This window comes from Chelonoidis abingdonii, chromosome 17, assembly GCF_003597395.2.
Source record: "Chelonoidis abingdonii isolate Lonesome George chromosome 17, CheloAbing_2.0, whole genome shotgun sequence".
Classification (NCBI taxonomy): domain Eukaryota; kingdom Metazoa; phylum Chordata; order Testudines; family Testudinidae; genus Chelonoidis; species Chelonoidis abingdonii.
Window position 1 is genome coordinate 39964258 of NC_133785.1, and position 13921 is coordinate 39978178.

General features: G+C 42.0%; 1 protein-coding gene across 2 annotated transcripts in view; it reads left to right on the forward strand.

Annotated features, from left to right (window-relative positions):
- ACOX2 (acyl-CoA oxidase 2) overlaps positions 1-12037 on the forward strand; it is a 30569-nt gene extending 18532 nt beyond the window's left edge. The window contains exons 11-15 of one of the 2 annotated variants that reach the window (XM_032781809.2): positions 4-165; positions 1221-1326; positions 5198-5415; positions 9647-9779; positions 11732-12037. In XM_032781809.2, the coding sequence (XP_032637700.1) occupies positions 4-165; positions 1221-1326; positions 5198-5415; positions 9647-9779; positions 11732-11794 (682 nt within the window). In that variant the 3' untranslated portion in view covers positions 11795-12037. Of the gene's footprint in view, positions 1-3; positions 166-1220; positions 1327-5197; positions 5416-9646; positions 9780-11731 lie in introns of those variants that run through there. The other variant, XM_032781812.2, reaches the window with a different exon arrangement.
- The last annotated feature ends 1884 nt before the right edge of the window (positions 12038-13921 follow it).

A 13921-nucleotide genomic window follows, 5' to 3' on the forward strand; every position in this document is an offset into this window, starting at 1 on the left:
CAGGTTTCTGGTAAAGTGCCTTGCAGCAGTTCACTCTGGCCAGCCCATCCCTCCATCAGCCGCCTATTTGTCGTCAGTGGACTCTGGAAAGTGTCAGGCACGGACCAAGATGGACTTTCTCAAACCAGACATTTACGCAGAGGCCTATCGGCACAGAGCAACCAGGTCAGTAAAGAGCAGCTGGAGGAGAAACTTTTCCAAGTTTAACATTCGAATAGTCCTTGAATTCAAATCCTTCATCGCAAATAAGGAAGCCACCAAAATTGGCTTCTCAGCTTAAAAAAGGAGACGGTAGTTTAAATGTAGCAAAAACCTGTGTTATGCTGTTCTCGCAGAAATGAAGATTCCGCCCTTTCCTCGTGGTACCCTTGCAAGTGAGTCAGTTTTCCCTGCTCCCACTAATATTAAATTTTTTATGCAGAATAGTAGGATTTTTAAAGCCATGCATAATTAAAGCTAGCAAATTCTGAGCAGCACTGGGTTCTAAAATAAAAATAAAAATCACTAGAAATACAAGTCACCAAATGGAATCTCTGTCATCCAGAGAGATTGCTGGGCAATTTAACTCTGTGCCATTCTAAACGTTGCCAAGAAAAATAAAACATCAGATGCTTAAGACACTAATTCCTTCTCCAAATGGTCTGTCTAGCACAATGGAGCTCCAACTCGGATTCTAGCCATCAAGTCCTACAACAAATTAATAGTAATGATACAAGTCCACACATATATAGGTTATACACATTTACAAATCACGTGATGTTGCGGGTCTCTGGAACCCAGGACAACGCAGCAAGCCAAATCCTCCTCCTGTTTACACCAACGTAAATGCAGAGTACCTCCCCTGAAGTCACCGTAGAGTCATACTGTAGTACATTAGAACAGTATCTGGCCCCATGTACTGAAGGCAGCAGTACTGGAGACCAGTTATAAATACTGTCACCATTTCTTTAAATTCATCGCTCTCTCTCACATGGATCCCAGCTAAACAGAGATGTGAGCTGCTGTGGGTGGAGTTGATGAGTTGCCTGAGTACTTTTCTCTGACTTGTGGTTAGATGGTTTCAGTTTCCATGGCCAAAGCTCTTTGCCTTCAGGGTACCTGAAATGCAATTCATTTAAAATACTCACTTCAGTCATGTCTTTTTGACATGGCGGGTACGTAGAGTGGTGAACAGAGTGTGTGTTTACAGACACATGCAATAGAAATAATTTTCTTCCCAGGCTCCTCGGAAATGCAGCAACCAAACTACAGGCTTTGGTTCAGTCAGGAGCTGAACAGCATGAGGCATGGAACCAGTGCACAGTACAGCTTGTACAGGCTGCGAAGGTTAGTACAAATCCAGCATTCATTAGCTCTACTAGGTATGGCTGAAATAGACAACAGGAACCCATGGTCAGTTTAAACAGATTAGTAACATTCCCAGTTATTTACTCTTTGTATGACAGAAACACCTATTCTATTCCATACAGCTTATACCTAGAGCTCCCAGCTGAGATCAGAGCCCCATTGTGCTAGGCACAGAACAGAGTGAGATATTTCCTGTCCCAAAGAGGTTACAGTCAAGAAAACAAGAGGCACAAGGGGAAACAGAATCCAGAGAGGTTAAGTGACTCACCCATCGTCACACATCAGCCAGTAGCAGAGGAACTGGCTCTCAGTTCTGTTCTCTCTTCACTGAAACGCACCACAAATCACCATTTAACTCAATTGCCATTGAAAATGTTCATTCATTTCCTTTTGAATTCAGTGCTAGAATCAGAAAAAGTTGGAGGATCATTGGGCAAAATTTACCCCAACGTAAGTTTATCGAAGTCTCTTAGAGTAACGCCCACGGTGAATTAGGCCTATTATTTCCTTTTTAGCTTTAAAAGGTATTTCTACTACCAAAAAACAGGAACAGTGATAAGTCTGACACTGTAATTTCCACCTTAAAAGGAGGAAATGGAATAAATAAGATCAATTTAGCGAGACCCAAAAATGACAGTGTAGCCTGATGAAACTGACGTGGGAACTAAAGCAGGCAAAATATGCATTCCTCAAACTGAAATTTGCCGAGACAGAGTTAACACCCTCTACACTTCATCTCTTTAATGGAGCACGCCAGGGGAACCATTAGAGAAACCTCATTCAAGGGGGAAATGAAAAGACTTGGAATTTCATTACAGCTCTAGTAGGCAACAGATAAAAATAAGTTATCTGCAAAGTTTCAAACTTTGCTGCAACCATGTTAAAAATAAAGTTATCCTCTTGTTCCCTTTTTATCTGAAGGAGAATGTATTCTAAAACAAAGATCTATAGCTCATTTGTTTTACTAAAATTAAAGAGTTTAAAATCTAATTCCTTCTGAAATGTGCACTTATAAGCTCAGCTTTAGCCTGAGACTGTCCAAATTAAACTGGAGGAAGTATAGCTCCCTCACAGGAGTTGTGTATAAAGGAAACTGACCACTCAACTGCAGCCGCATTGCTTAGATGTCCCCTTAAACTGGAAACTGCACCTAGTGTGTTTAATCCAGCAGCCAAAGTTCACAACAGTGCAAGTGCTTTCCATCAGGAAAATACAGACCAGTGCCTTCGAAAACATTAGAGAGGTTTTTCCCCTCCGACTAATCGCACTTTCAAAAGAAACAGTGCACTATGATCTTCCAGGTCAACGTAATCTTTCAAAAGCAGAAGTAAGTAAATCCACTCTGAGCAATATTGGCTCTCTCTAATGGCATTACAGTCCAGCCAGCTGCCCAATGTATGTGTTTTCACCTTTCTGGTAGATGGAAGAGCTGCAGGCAGCCTCAGTGGAGCAGGGTATTCAGCATGGCTAAGTAAAAAAGTGCAGCATTTATTATTAGGGATGGTTGAAAAATTGGAATTCTTTTCTGTGAAACAATTTGAATGAAACAAAGTTTTTTTAGTTAGAAGTTTTCCAAAAAATTGTCCAGTGAATCAATCAATCTGATACATTTCAAATGGAAAGAAATTGAAATAAAAGCTTCCATTTTGGAGCCTGCCCTCTCCTCTCCTGACCCCCAGAGAAAGGGATCAGGGACAATAAAAAAAAACAACACACATTTTCATTCAACCTTTTCTGTGCACAAATCTGGATTGCAGGCTTGATCCTGCACTCATTCAAATCAATGACTGAACACCCCCAACCTACTGACTTCCCTGGTCCATGATCCTGGAGGCAGGCAGGTGGGCAGGGATGGGAGAAATGGCCCATGCATCATAAATAAGGGCCAGGAATGCCCTACCAACTGTGGAATAGAAGTTCAGTCAGCAGAGAGACAGACAGAATTTGATCAGGATTTGTAAACAAACAAAACACTGATTAAAGAATGAGGAATACTTGTGCCACCTTAGAGACTAACAAATTTACTTGAGCATAAGCTTTCGTGGGCTACAGCCCACTTCATCGGATGCATGCAGTGGAAAATACAGTAGGAAGATATATATATACACAGAACATGAAGATGATGAAGTGGGCTATAGCCCACGAAAGCTTATGCTCAAATAAATTTGTCAGTCCAAGAGATGCCACAGGAATGCCTCATTCTTTTTGCTGATACAGACTAACATGGCTATCACTCTGAAAACACTGATTGTATTAGATGTTTATCAAAGGAAAATACAGTACTGAGTAAAGAGAATGGCAGAGCAGGAGTGAAAATGAAGTGAAGCTCGAGTTCCATGTTGAATTTCCCAGGTCTGTGCAAGTGACCCAACCCAGGAATGGAATTAGAACCCAAAGCATGGTCATTTGTAATTTTTCCCACGACACTTCCTGCTTCACTGAAGACAGTCCTGAACACACATAATTCTGTGACATCTTTAGCACACTAGAAAATATCAAGAGGATTTCAGAGGGAGAAAAAGATATTATTCGTATTATTTCTGGGCAGAATTCAACCTCTCCACTACTCCTACATAGACTTCTGTGCTTAATGATTCACCCGAGCAGCCTAATATTAACTCAGTTCGCATATTTCACTTTGGAGTTCAGCTGTACAGCTAATTATGCTCATTAGCAGGGATCATTTCTTTTGCTTTAGGTCAGCAGCCCAAAGGCTTTCCATCAATTACCTAAAACAACAAAAACATTGTAAGCTCCTTGGGGCAAGGATGCCTTTTGTTCTGTTTATACAGCACTGAGCGCAACAGGGTCCTGGCCCAGGTCTAGGGCTCCTAGGCACTATAGTAATATGAATAATCAATAATCATTAATTGGAAAGATGCACATTCATTTGTCGCTCCCTGAAGAAAGACTGAAGTCTCCTTAGCTCTGAGCTCCTGGGAAGGTTGAGGGCTGCAGGCTGCTCCAGTGCAACATCTGCAGTTGAATGGATTTGTTTTCCCCTCTCAGACCACACTGACAATATTTTGAATAAGAGTAAGCCAAGTCTGGAAGCACTTTTCTAATCTTTACCACAGTGGTTCTCAAAGGGTGGGCTGTGACCCTATTTTAATGGGGTCGCCAGGGCTGGCGTTAGACTTGCTGGGGCCAAAGCCAGATCCCCATCACCCAGGGCTGGGGCCAAAGACGAAGCCCAAAGGCATTAGCCCTGGGCAGTGGGGCTCAGGTTACAGGCTCTCCCGCTGGGGGCTGAAATTTTTGGGCTTCGGCTTTGCCCCCTCCTACCCAGGACAGTGAGGCTCAGGGGAGGCTCAGGCTTCGGTCACCACTCCTGGGGTCATGGAGTAATTTTCACTGTCAGAAAGGGGTGGCAGTGCAATGAAGTTTGAGAACCCTGCTTATCGCTATCACAGAGGTGATTATTACTGTCCCCTCTTCTCTTCAATACAGGGCCAGCTTTAGGCCAATTCCCCTGATTCCCTGAAATCAGGCCCCGCGCCTTAAGCACCTTTTTAATTTTAATTTTTTTTTTGTTTACATACCTGTCTTCGGCGGCGGGGGGTCCGGAGCGAGTGAAGGACCCCTCACCACCGAGGTGCCGCCAAAGACCCGGACCGCCGCCAGGTATTCAAATCAGGACCCGCAGCTCCTAAAGCCAACCCTGCTTCCATACCGTAGAAGTCAAACATGAATGTGAACGGCCTGCCCAGAACAAAGACTGGTAGAAAATGGCCAGTGAAAATGAAAGGTTTTATACCCTTTGCTGGAAGGCTTAGGTCACTCAGCATAGCCCTTATCACTGGAAACATTTACGAGGATGCATTCATAGTTGCATGTAACTCTTTTCTAGGCTCACTGCCACTACATTGTTGTGAAAAACTTCATAGACACAGTGGAGAAACTTAGAAATGAGGCTGAAATCCAGAAGATTGTGAAACACCTGTGTGACCTTTTTGCATTACATGGTATCTTCTCAAACACGGGAGATTTTCTGCATGCTGGGTACACATCTGGGGACCAAATGGACATGGTGACTGCATCCTACTTGGACCTACTCGCTGTCATTCGGTGAGCTATGATAGCATAAGAAAGTTAGACAGCAGCTTTCCCTCTACGCCCCACAAGAGGGGGGAAATGATGTTAAATAACTGTTAAGGATAGTTAAGTGTGTCACCATCACCAAGCCTGATGGGATATCAGGTTTACATTTGTATACAAGGCCTATGTGCAAGCTTTATTTTTACAGTTAAACAGATTTAAACCCTTAGAGGTCTGAAAAAACAACACGTCTCAGGATTTCATAAATTGCCTGCTTTTAAATAGCTTCGTTTTTATCATTAAAATGTTACTACCAATTAAAGGTAATGTCTCAGGTACTTTAAATTCAGCATTTCAATTTAAAAACAGTTGCATGCACATAAGACGACTTTTCTCACACAGACAACAGTCAACTAATTCTTCCTTGGCTTGAGATATTTCTCTGTGGTGATTGGATTGCAAACAATGTGGCACTGGGCTACTGCACGAGAAGCACAAAATAAAACAAAAATTAAACTGACCACATGTGACAGTGCAAAATGTAATTTGTTGCCGTAATGGTGCAAAGTTAGATTTTAGAAATGGTTGTAAATGTAACAATCTAAGAGGTTATTAGCAACACAAGCAAGAAATTTTTAAGTACAATTTTACCCTGACTGTGGCTTTAAATTATACTATTTAGAGAAAAACGATCTACTTAAACTAGGAAATTAAATAGCAACCATGCAGAGTGTCTTGTAGCTTTTAAATATCCAGTAGTACATGCTAACATTATAAATAAAATAACCCTTGACCCATTGAATACTTTCTGCCATTTTACAAGATTTCTTAGTTTGTTTCAAAGTCATGTTTGGTTATAACCAGAAAAGATGAGAAGTTTTTCAGCCATGACTTTTAAACAAAAACAAAATTAACCACTGAGTCATTTCTCAGATAACACAGTAAATTAATCCCTTACAACGTTTAAAAAACTGTTTTCACATAGGATTTACTTTTCATAATAGAGCACTGCAATTTAAATATTCAATTTCATTGGAACTTTAGACTAAATTGTGAGCTAATTGGGATTTTGCACACAATAGTAAGAATGCTCCCTACACAATGGACTAGAAAATAGCAATTGAGGCAGCACATATTTTTACTAGAATTTCTCAACCAGGATTCAAAAGGTAGCAAACCTAAACTGAATTTTCAAAAGACCTTAGCCTATGGAACGAATAGTCAAAGATACTTCTGAGGTCAAGAATTTCACAGGACTCAAGAAAGGAGTGCCCATTTCTATGGGATAATGAAAACATGCATGGAGTCAATATTTAGGATTAAAATAAAAACAACCAAGAGTTTGAAAGGGATACAAACACTCCAGCTTTGGGCATGAGACCATCTCATTGACAGGGGCTCGGAAGAAACTTCCCATATGAGCAGGTTGTGACAGGTTTCCCTCAGGGTGCCAGTTGGAACTGGGGTACCACTGAGCCCTCCTGACCCACCAGACTGGGCTCCCTTTAACTGGACTGCTGTGACATGCTGCAGACCTACTCCTGATCTCCCTCTTTCACCAGCATACATACAGGTAGGGACAGATCCAGCTGTTGTAACATGCAAACAGGCATTCTGACTACCCCCTGCATGGGAAGGCTTCACCTAAGGAACTGTCTAAATACTGAAGTGCATACCCCGCTCTGGAGCACAAAGCCAAGATACGCCATCCTGTGTACAGAGAACTGTATACCGTACACTCATGAAATTCACTCCCTCAATGTGGAGAGAACTATGCAACAGTTTTTTGCCCCCTATTTATGAATTCCACACACTGGGTTAAGACAAAACAACTTTATTAACTACAAAAGGTAGATTTTAAGTGATTATAAAGAATAGCAAACAGAGCAAAGTAGATTAACTAGCAAATGAAACAAACATGCAAGCTAAGCTTAATGTACTAAAGAAACTGGTTATAACTAGCAAATTCTCACCCTAAATGTTGTTTTAGGCAGATTGCAGAGGTTATTGAAGGCAAGCTGCTCTTGCTTGCAGCTTCAAACTCCATGTATTTCTTTCAAAGGACAGACACCTTCTAGCCTAGCCTGGGTTCAGTCCTTTCTTCCCCAGTTCAGTCTGAGGTGTTTATAGCAGTCATCTTGGGTGGGGAGACAGTGAAGAATGAACCACATTGAGGTCACTCCCCTGCCTTAAATATGTTTTGCATATAGCAAAACTTAGTTTCCAAACTTAGTTTCCATGCCAGTCAGTGAAAACACACTGGTATTCCAAGATAGATTCCAGTACCAGGTGACTTGATCACATGACCCTACAGCCATAACTCAAAGGCTGGTTGTAACATCCTCAGGAAGACTTCCCAGGAAGGTGGGAGATTAGCATCTTCTAAGACCTATTGTTCGTCCTAATGGCCCTTTCCAATCAGCAGTGTAGACTGATGGCATTCTATCTAGTGCACGTTCCCCAGGTCTACACACATTTGTAATAGCCGCACAGACAATATTCCGAACTTCAGATACAGAAATGATACATGCATATAAATAGGATAATCATATTCAGTAAATCATAACCTTTCCAATGATCTCACATGACCCATCTTGCATAAAATACATCTGTTATGTCATAATCACTTCATAATATCTCTATGAGAAATATGGAGACGTAGTGTCACAGGTTATTTCAGAACTACCTACTACAGTGTTTCATGCAGCTGGTACTGGCTATTGTTAGAGGCCAAGATTCAGCCAAGTATTTAAACACCTCATCACTGGTGACTACTCAGGTGCTTAAAGTCAAGCATATGCTTAAATGCGTTTCTGAATCAGGGTCAGAGATAGGATACTGGACTAGATAACCCATTGGCCTATAATTAATTATGTTTATCTCAATATACTGCAAGCTCTTTTGTCCTGAGGAAGCCCTAACACATGTAGATTTTCTGACATTTTGAAACCAAAATGGTATTTCACCCATTGCTTAGTTCTTTGTTTATATGATGACATTATCCAGTGCTTTTGAGACTCTGGTTTTTTAAGGAGCTTTTCTAAGTAAACATAATTTGGAGGCATATTATTGTAATTCCACTTTAATTTCCTCCATTTATTTTTCAAAGGCACTAAAACCAGAACATGATTTTGTGAATGAAATAAACATTGTCATTTATTTAGTTATTTTAAAAAATAAATCCTCTATCAAACTATTTTTTTAAAATTAGTAATGCTCTTTAAAAGGCACTGAATCCTCTCCCCATATAGCGATCAGATCCAGTACCTCTCGTGTGGTCCATGCTGGAGCTCTTTTTCGATTCTCAGGAGACTGCATTGTTACCTGTGCTGATGAGCTCTGCGTGGTCACCTGTGCTGATCAGAGCTCCACGCTGGCCAAACAGGAAATTGAATTCAAAAGTTCTCGGGGTCGGGGCTTTTCCTGTTTACCTGGCCAGGGCCTCCGAGTTCCGATTGCTGTCCAGAGCGGTCAGTGGTGCACTGTGGAATACCTCCAGGAGGCCAATAATGTTGATTTCCCTCCACACTAACACTATTCTGATATAATAATATCGATTTTAGCGTTACTCCTCTCGTTGGGGAGGACTACAGAAATCGATTTAAAGAGCGCTTTAAATCGATTTAAAGAGCACTGTAGTGTGGATGGGTACAGCGTTAAATCGATTTAACGCTGTTAAAATCGATTTAACGGCGTAGTGTGGACTAGGCCTTAGATAACTATTTTACCAGTGGCAACAGCATGAAGCAGTGAATTTCTAATGCAATGATTAAGATTTGCACTTCATTAAAATGATGAGTGTCACTGCTTTTGATTGTGTGGTAGCAGGATGCAACTGCCATGTGAAATACCATCTCAATGTGAAAAAATACCCCTGTACCGAGGGCCTGCACACACCTAGGAACCACTTAAGCCCACCCTTAGACACAAGCTGCAGGGCCTGCTGATTAAGTGATCCACATAAGATTCAATCCTGAGTCAGGGACAAATCCACGGAGGTGCCAAGCACCTTCAACTGCCATTGACCCCAAGGAGAAATGAGAAGGCTCAGCACATTGGACAATCTGCCTTTCACAAAGTAAGATATATTGGACAATAATCTCTCTCAAAAACCAGCAACATTCCTAAATCACCAGGTTTCTTCACACTGCAGTAAATACCTAATGGCAAATATGAAATTATGTTTTCTCCCATTCGGCCCCAGCAAAGTGGTAAGGATTTCATTAACCCTGCAGTGAGCGTGGTCCATTTGCTTCTCTAGGAATGATGCAGTGCCTCTAGTGGATGCTTTCGACTTCACCGATGAAAGTTTAAATTCTGCACTTGGCAGTTACGACGGACATGTCTACCAACGGCTTTACGAGTGGGCTCAAAAGTCACCAACCAACAAACAGGTAAGGACCGTGGGCTACTGTCACGGAGTGTGGAGAGTCAGGGCCCTGCACACTCACTTCCTACGATTCACCGTGACTCTCAGCCAGCCAGTAGACCAGAAGGTTTATTAGAAGACAAGAACACAGTCCGAAGCAGGGCTTGTAGGTACACCCAGGACCCCTCAGCCAGATCCCTCTTGTGGGGGAAGGAACTTAGACCCCAGACTTGGGGTCCCTGCATCTTCCCTGCCAGCTCAAAACTGAAAGAAACCCTTCCAGCCAACTCCCTCCCCTCCGCCCAGCTCCTCCTCTCGCCTTTGTCCAATTTCCCGGGCAGAGATGTCACCTGTCCCCACCCCTCTCCTGGCTCAGGTATCATCCCTCAAATAAAGTCATCCCCTGCTCTTCCACCCCCCATGCAGACAGTCCCAGTAAAACTAGACGGCGTTCCCAGGTCAATCCGCCCCACTCCCTACTGCGTCACAGCGACTAACTACCGGCACCTATGCATTAGCCTAGGCACACATTATTTTGACATATAACATTCAAGGCTGAAGAATGGAAAACAGCCAGGAGAAAGCAAGTGGACTGACAGGTTGGAATTTTGAGGCCAGAAGATAAGAATCACAGTGTGTTCCTTGGAATGGAGTATTGAATTGTGCCAATTACATGCATGGCTCAGAATCTGAGAGTTTAATGACTGAGGCCCTGCTCGAGCAATCAACTCCCTGTGGATGGATCTCTACTGACATCACTGGGGCACTGCACAGCCACAAGTCTGTCCATAGAGAGCTGCTCGAGCAGGACATCAGAACCATGTTTGTCTGCCCTTGTTCCATGCGCAGAACAACCAGTAAGAACCATGGTTCGGTGCTGGTGTGGTAATTGGAACCTTAGAAGTTTAGACCTGTTTGTTCAGTGAATTCAATATTCACAGAAGGCACTGGCCTGACACTGCTGGAGCCTGAAATCCAGTTTAACCACATAACAGGTACAGCATAGTAGCGCCACTGCACAATTCTCCATACTACTGTGCCAATCTGCCACTGCCCTTTTCTGAAGGGAATGCCCTGTAAGTGGGGACAGGGTTTGCTCGGGCCTGTTCATTCCTTGGCCGGTTCAGCAGAGGCCTACTAGTACCATTTAAAATGGTGTCTTGTCATGAGCCCTGCTGCAACAAGACCACCCTGAAACCCATCAGATGGTCTTTCAGTCATTAGTGACCAGGACTGGATCTGAACAGGCAGTCTAGAGGCCAGGGCTCTATCGCCTATTACAGTAGCCAGAGCTGTCCAGCCCTCTTTATTTGTTTATCGCTCTGAACTACCACCGTGAAAAGGCAAATAACATGCACAAAACCTATATATGTACAATTTAACACCATGGAAAGATACGATAGTTACACACTCTGCATTAACAGGCGGCATATTCACAGGTACTTTTATCACTACTTATCAATAAGTATGTTCTTATAGTATCCTTAAGCAGTAGAGGGTATAAGTTTTAAACAAGGTAACCTCCCCTTTCCCCCACCCACACATTCTATTCTCAGCATACTGCCTTCATTTCTAACATCACATTAAAGATGAATTAACATCACTGTTCACGTTACATTGGGTTTTCTTGCTTAATTTAAAAACACAGCTCACCTACTTGAACAAGATTTTACCTTAGTACTTTTCCCAGCAAACCAAGCACCACTAGCAAATTTTACAAATGAATGCACAATTTGAAGTTTGCCTTCGGTGAATATTCAAGTTAAAAAAGTTCTTTCCGAAATTAAATGCTTTGCATTCTCATTTGGATGAGCAGCGCTGCATATTAACAATGTAGGGGGATCCCAGGTACTGGGTTGGGGGGCATTACACACTACTGTAGCATATTACACTTCAAAGAGCATTCTGAGTTATTTAGAAATTGTTGTTCCCTCTTAGTCACTGCTGATACCTTCCTATATTCTCCCTCTTCCACAGGTGAGCCAGGCCTATGCAAGATACCTGAAACCACTTTTTCAGAGTGCTGTGTCAAAACTATAAAGATCAACAGCTGCTTGGGACACAGACAACAACATCTTTGGTTCCATGTATGGTGCACGAGCTAGCACACTGCCAGTGTTTTATAAATAATCAAAGAGTAACACAGAACAGTTGACTGTACTGTCTGCAAACATCAACTGGAATTCTTAGTCATTTACATTTAAGAATGGAAGGAAGCCAATTAGTTTTCATCTATGTCCATGGTTATGCAGGAGTTCCATTAGGAACTTACCTAATTTTTTTTTTTTTTTTTTTTTTTTTTAATATGTTCACGGTAGCTGCCGAAGCTGCCTTATTTAGCAATCCAATTCTCAATGTTTTATTACTTTCAGGTTAAAAATAATTACTTTCTTGCTGCCTGAGACATAAGTTTGCTGAGCTCATAAAATGCCTTGCACAGAATCAAGGAACTTAAGTTAACAAAAGTAATGTAAAGTCACAGCCAGAGGTTCTAAAACCAGTTGCTTAGATTAAAAGCTCTGTTAAAATGTGAACTCTTTGGGATAGAATTCCTTCTTGTATCTTGTTGAGCAGTGAGCACTATCTGCACTTAAATTTAACCAGTCAAAACTCACACAGTATGTGCCAGCTTCACCTTGTGAAAATGATCGATTATGATGAAAGCTTCCGATACCCTTTCTGTAAACCTCAGCCTCCAACAGGGGGGTGTGATTTAGGGTTTGCTTATTAAATGGATCTGTGGTTCTCAAGTAGAAAGGACAGATATCTTCTATTTGGTGATTAAACCAAGCATTACATTGCAAATAAATGAAGAAATGTTGTGAAGTACTTATTTTAGGATTTTCTTGTACTGTCGCAAACAAACTATTTTACAGGGGTCATATATTGGGTCTCGCTTGGCAAGAAACAGAAGCAGCTTGCTGGAGCTTCCTCAGTTTGATGTAATAGCAGCCTTTTCCTATTTGAATAAAATAAAAACCACTTAGTGCTCACAAAACAGAACCAAACAATCCCCTTAGCACCAATAAAAAGAGGGGTGAAGATATGACCAAAGAAAAAATGGCGCTGAGAAAAGTCTCCATGGTCAGAGAATTGTGAATGAGCCAACCTGAATAAGCAATGCATACCCACTGCCAATTCCATGAACTTTAAAGGTATATTTGCGCTGCAATAAACACACCTGTGACTGCCCTATGTCAGCTGACCTGGGTTTGCAGGAGCGTAGACGTTCTGGCTGAGCCTGCAGCCTGGGCTCGTGGACTCCCTTCCTTTGCAGAGTCCCAGAGCCTAAGCATAGACATCTACACTGCAGTTTTGTAGCCCCATAGCACAATCGCGATGAGTCAGCTGACATGGACCAGGTGTGGGTATTTTATTGCAGTGTAGACATACCCTAAGCCCAACCAAAAAGCTGCTAAAGTGGTAGCCCAGGCTCTCTCTGACCATACCCGGGATGCTGGCATCCATACTGGCCAGCTCAGCTAGACCAGGTGAATAGGAAGTTTGTATACCTACAGATGATTGTGAATTATTGAAGGCAGACAGAAACATTACGACCTAAAAAGAGAAGTAAGCAGAACTGCACTGGCCTAGTCACTCAAAGCAGATACCAAGTTTATTTATTTCAGTGTCTTCTAACTTTGATTCCTGCTTGTTAGTATCTTTCATGAATAATTCTGCAGAATGCATTAAAGAGGCAGAAGAAGCGTCTAGGGAATTGGCACATAAGAATGCGGAGCCAGAGTCCCATCGACTTCAACAAAAGCAGCCCTGCGCAGGGTGATGAGAGCTCCGAGACGGGCTGGCAACTGATTTGATGAATATTTTGAAACCGGACAATGTTTCCCACCAGGTTATAGTTATTCAGACTCTATATGTACCCTGGATTAGCATCTTTTAACTGGCATTAGTCCTTTCCAGCTTCCCATTACTCAAAACATATAGCTTCCCCTCTGAATTTTCAATATGGAAATTATCCCTATTGGAAATTTCCCTATTGGAAATACGATGCTACAAAGTCCATTAAGTTGAATGTTAAGAGTGAGCTAATATTTCTATGCACCAGAATAGGGAAAGTAGGAACCTGGCCAGTTTCACTTTCCTGTATTGATATACCTTACTCCCCCGTTTTGCTTAGAATAAATTAGGAGAAGATAAAAATACAAC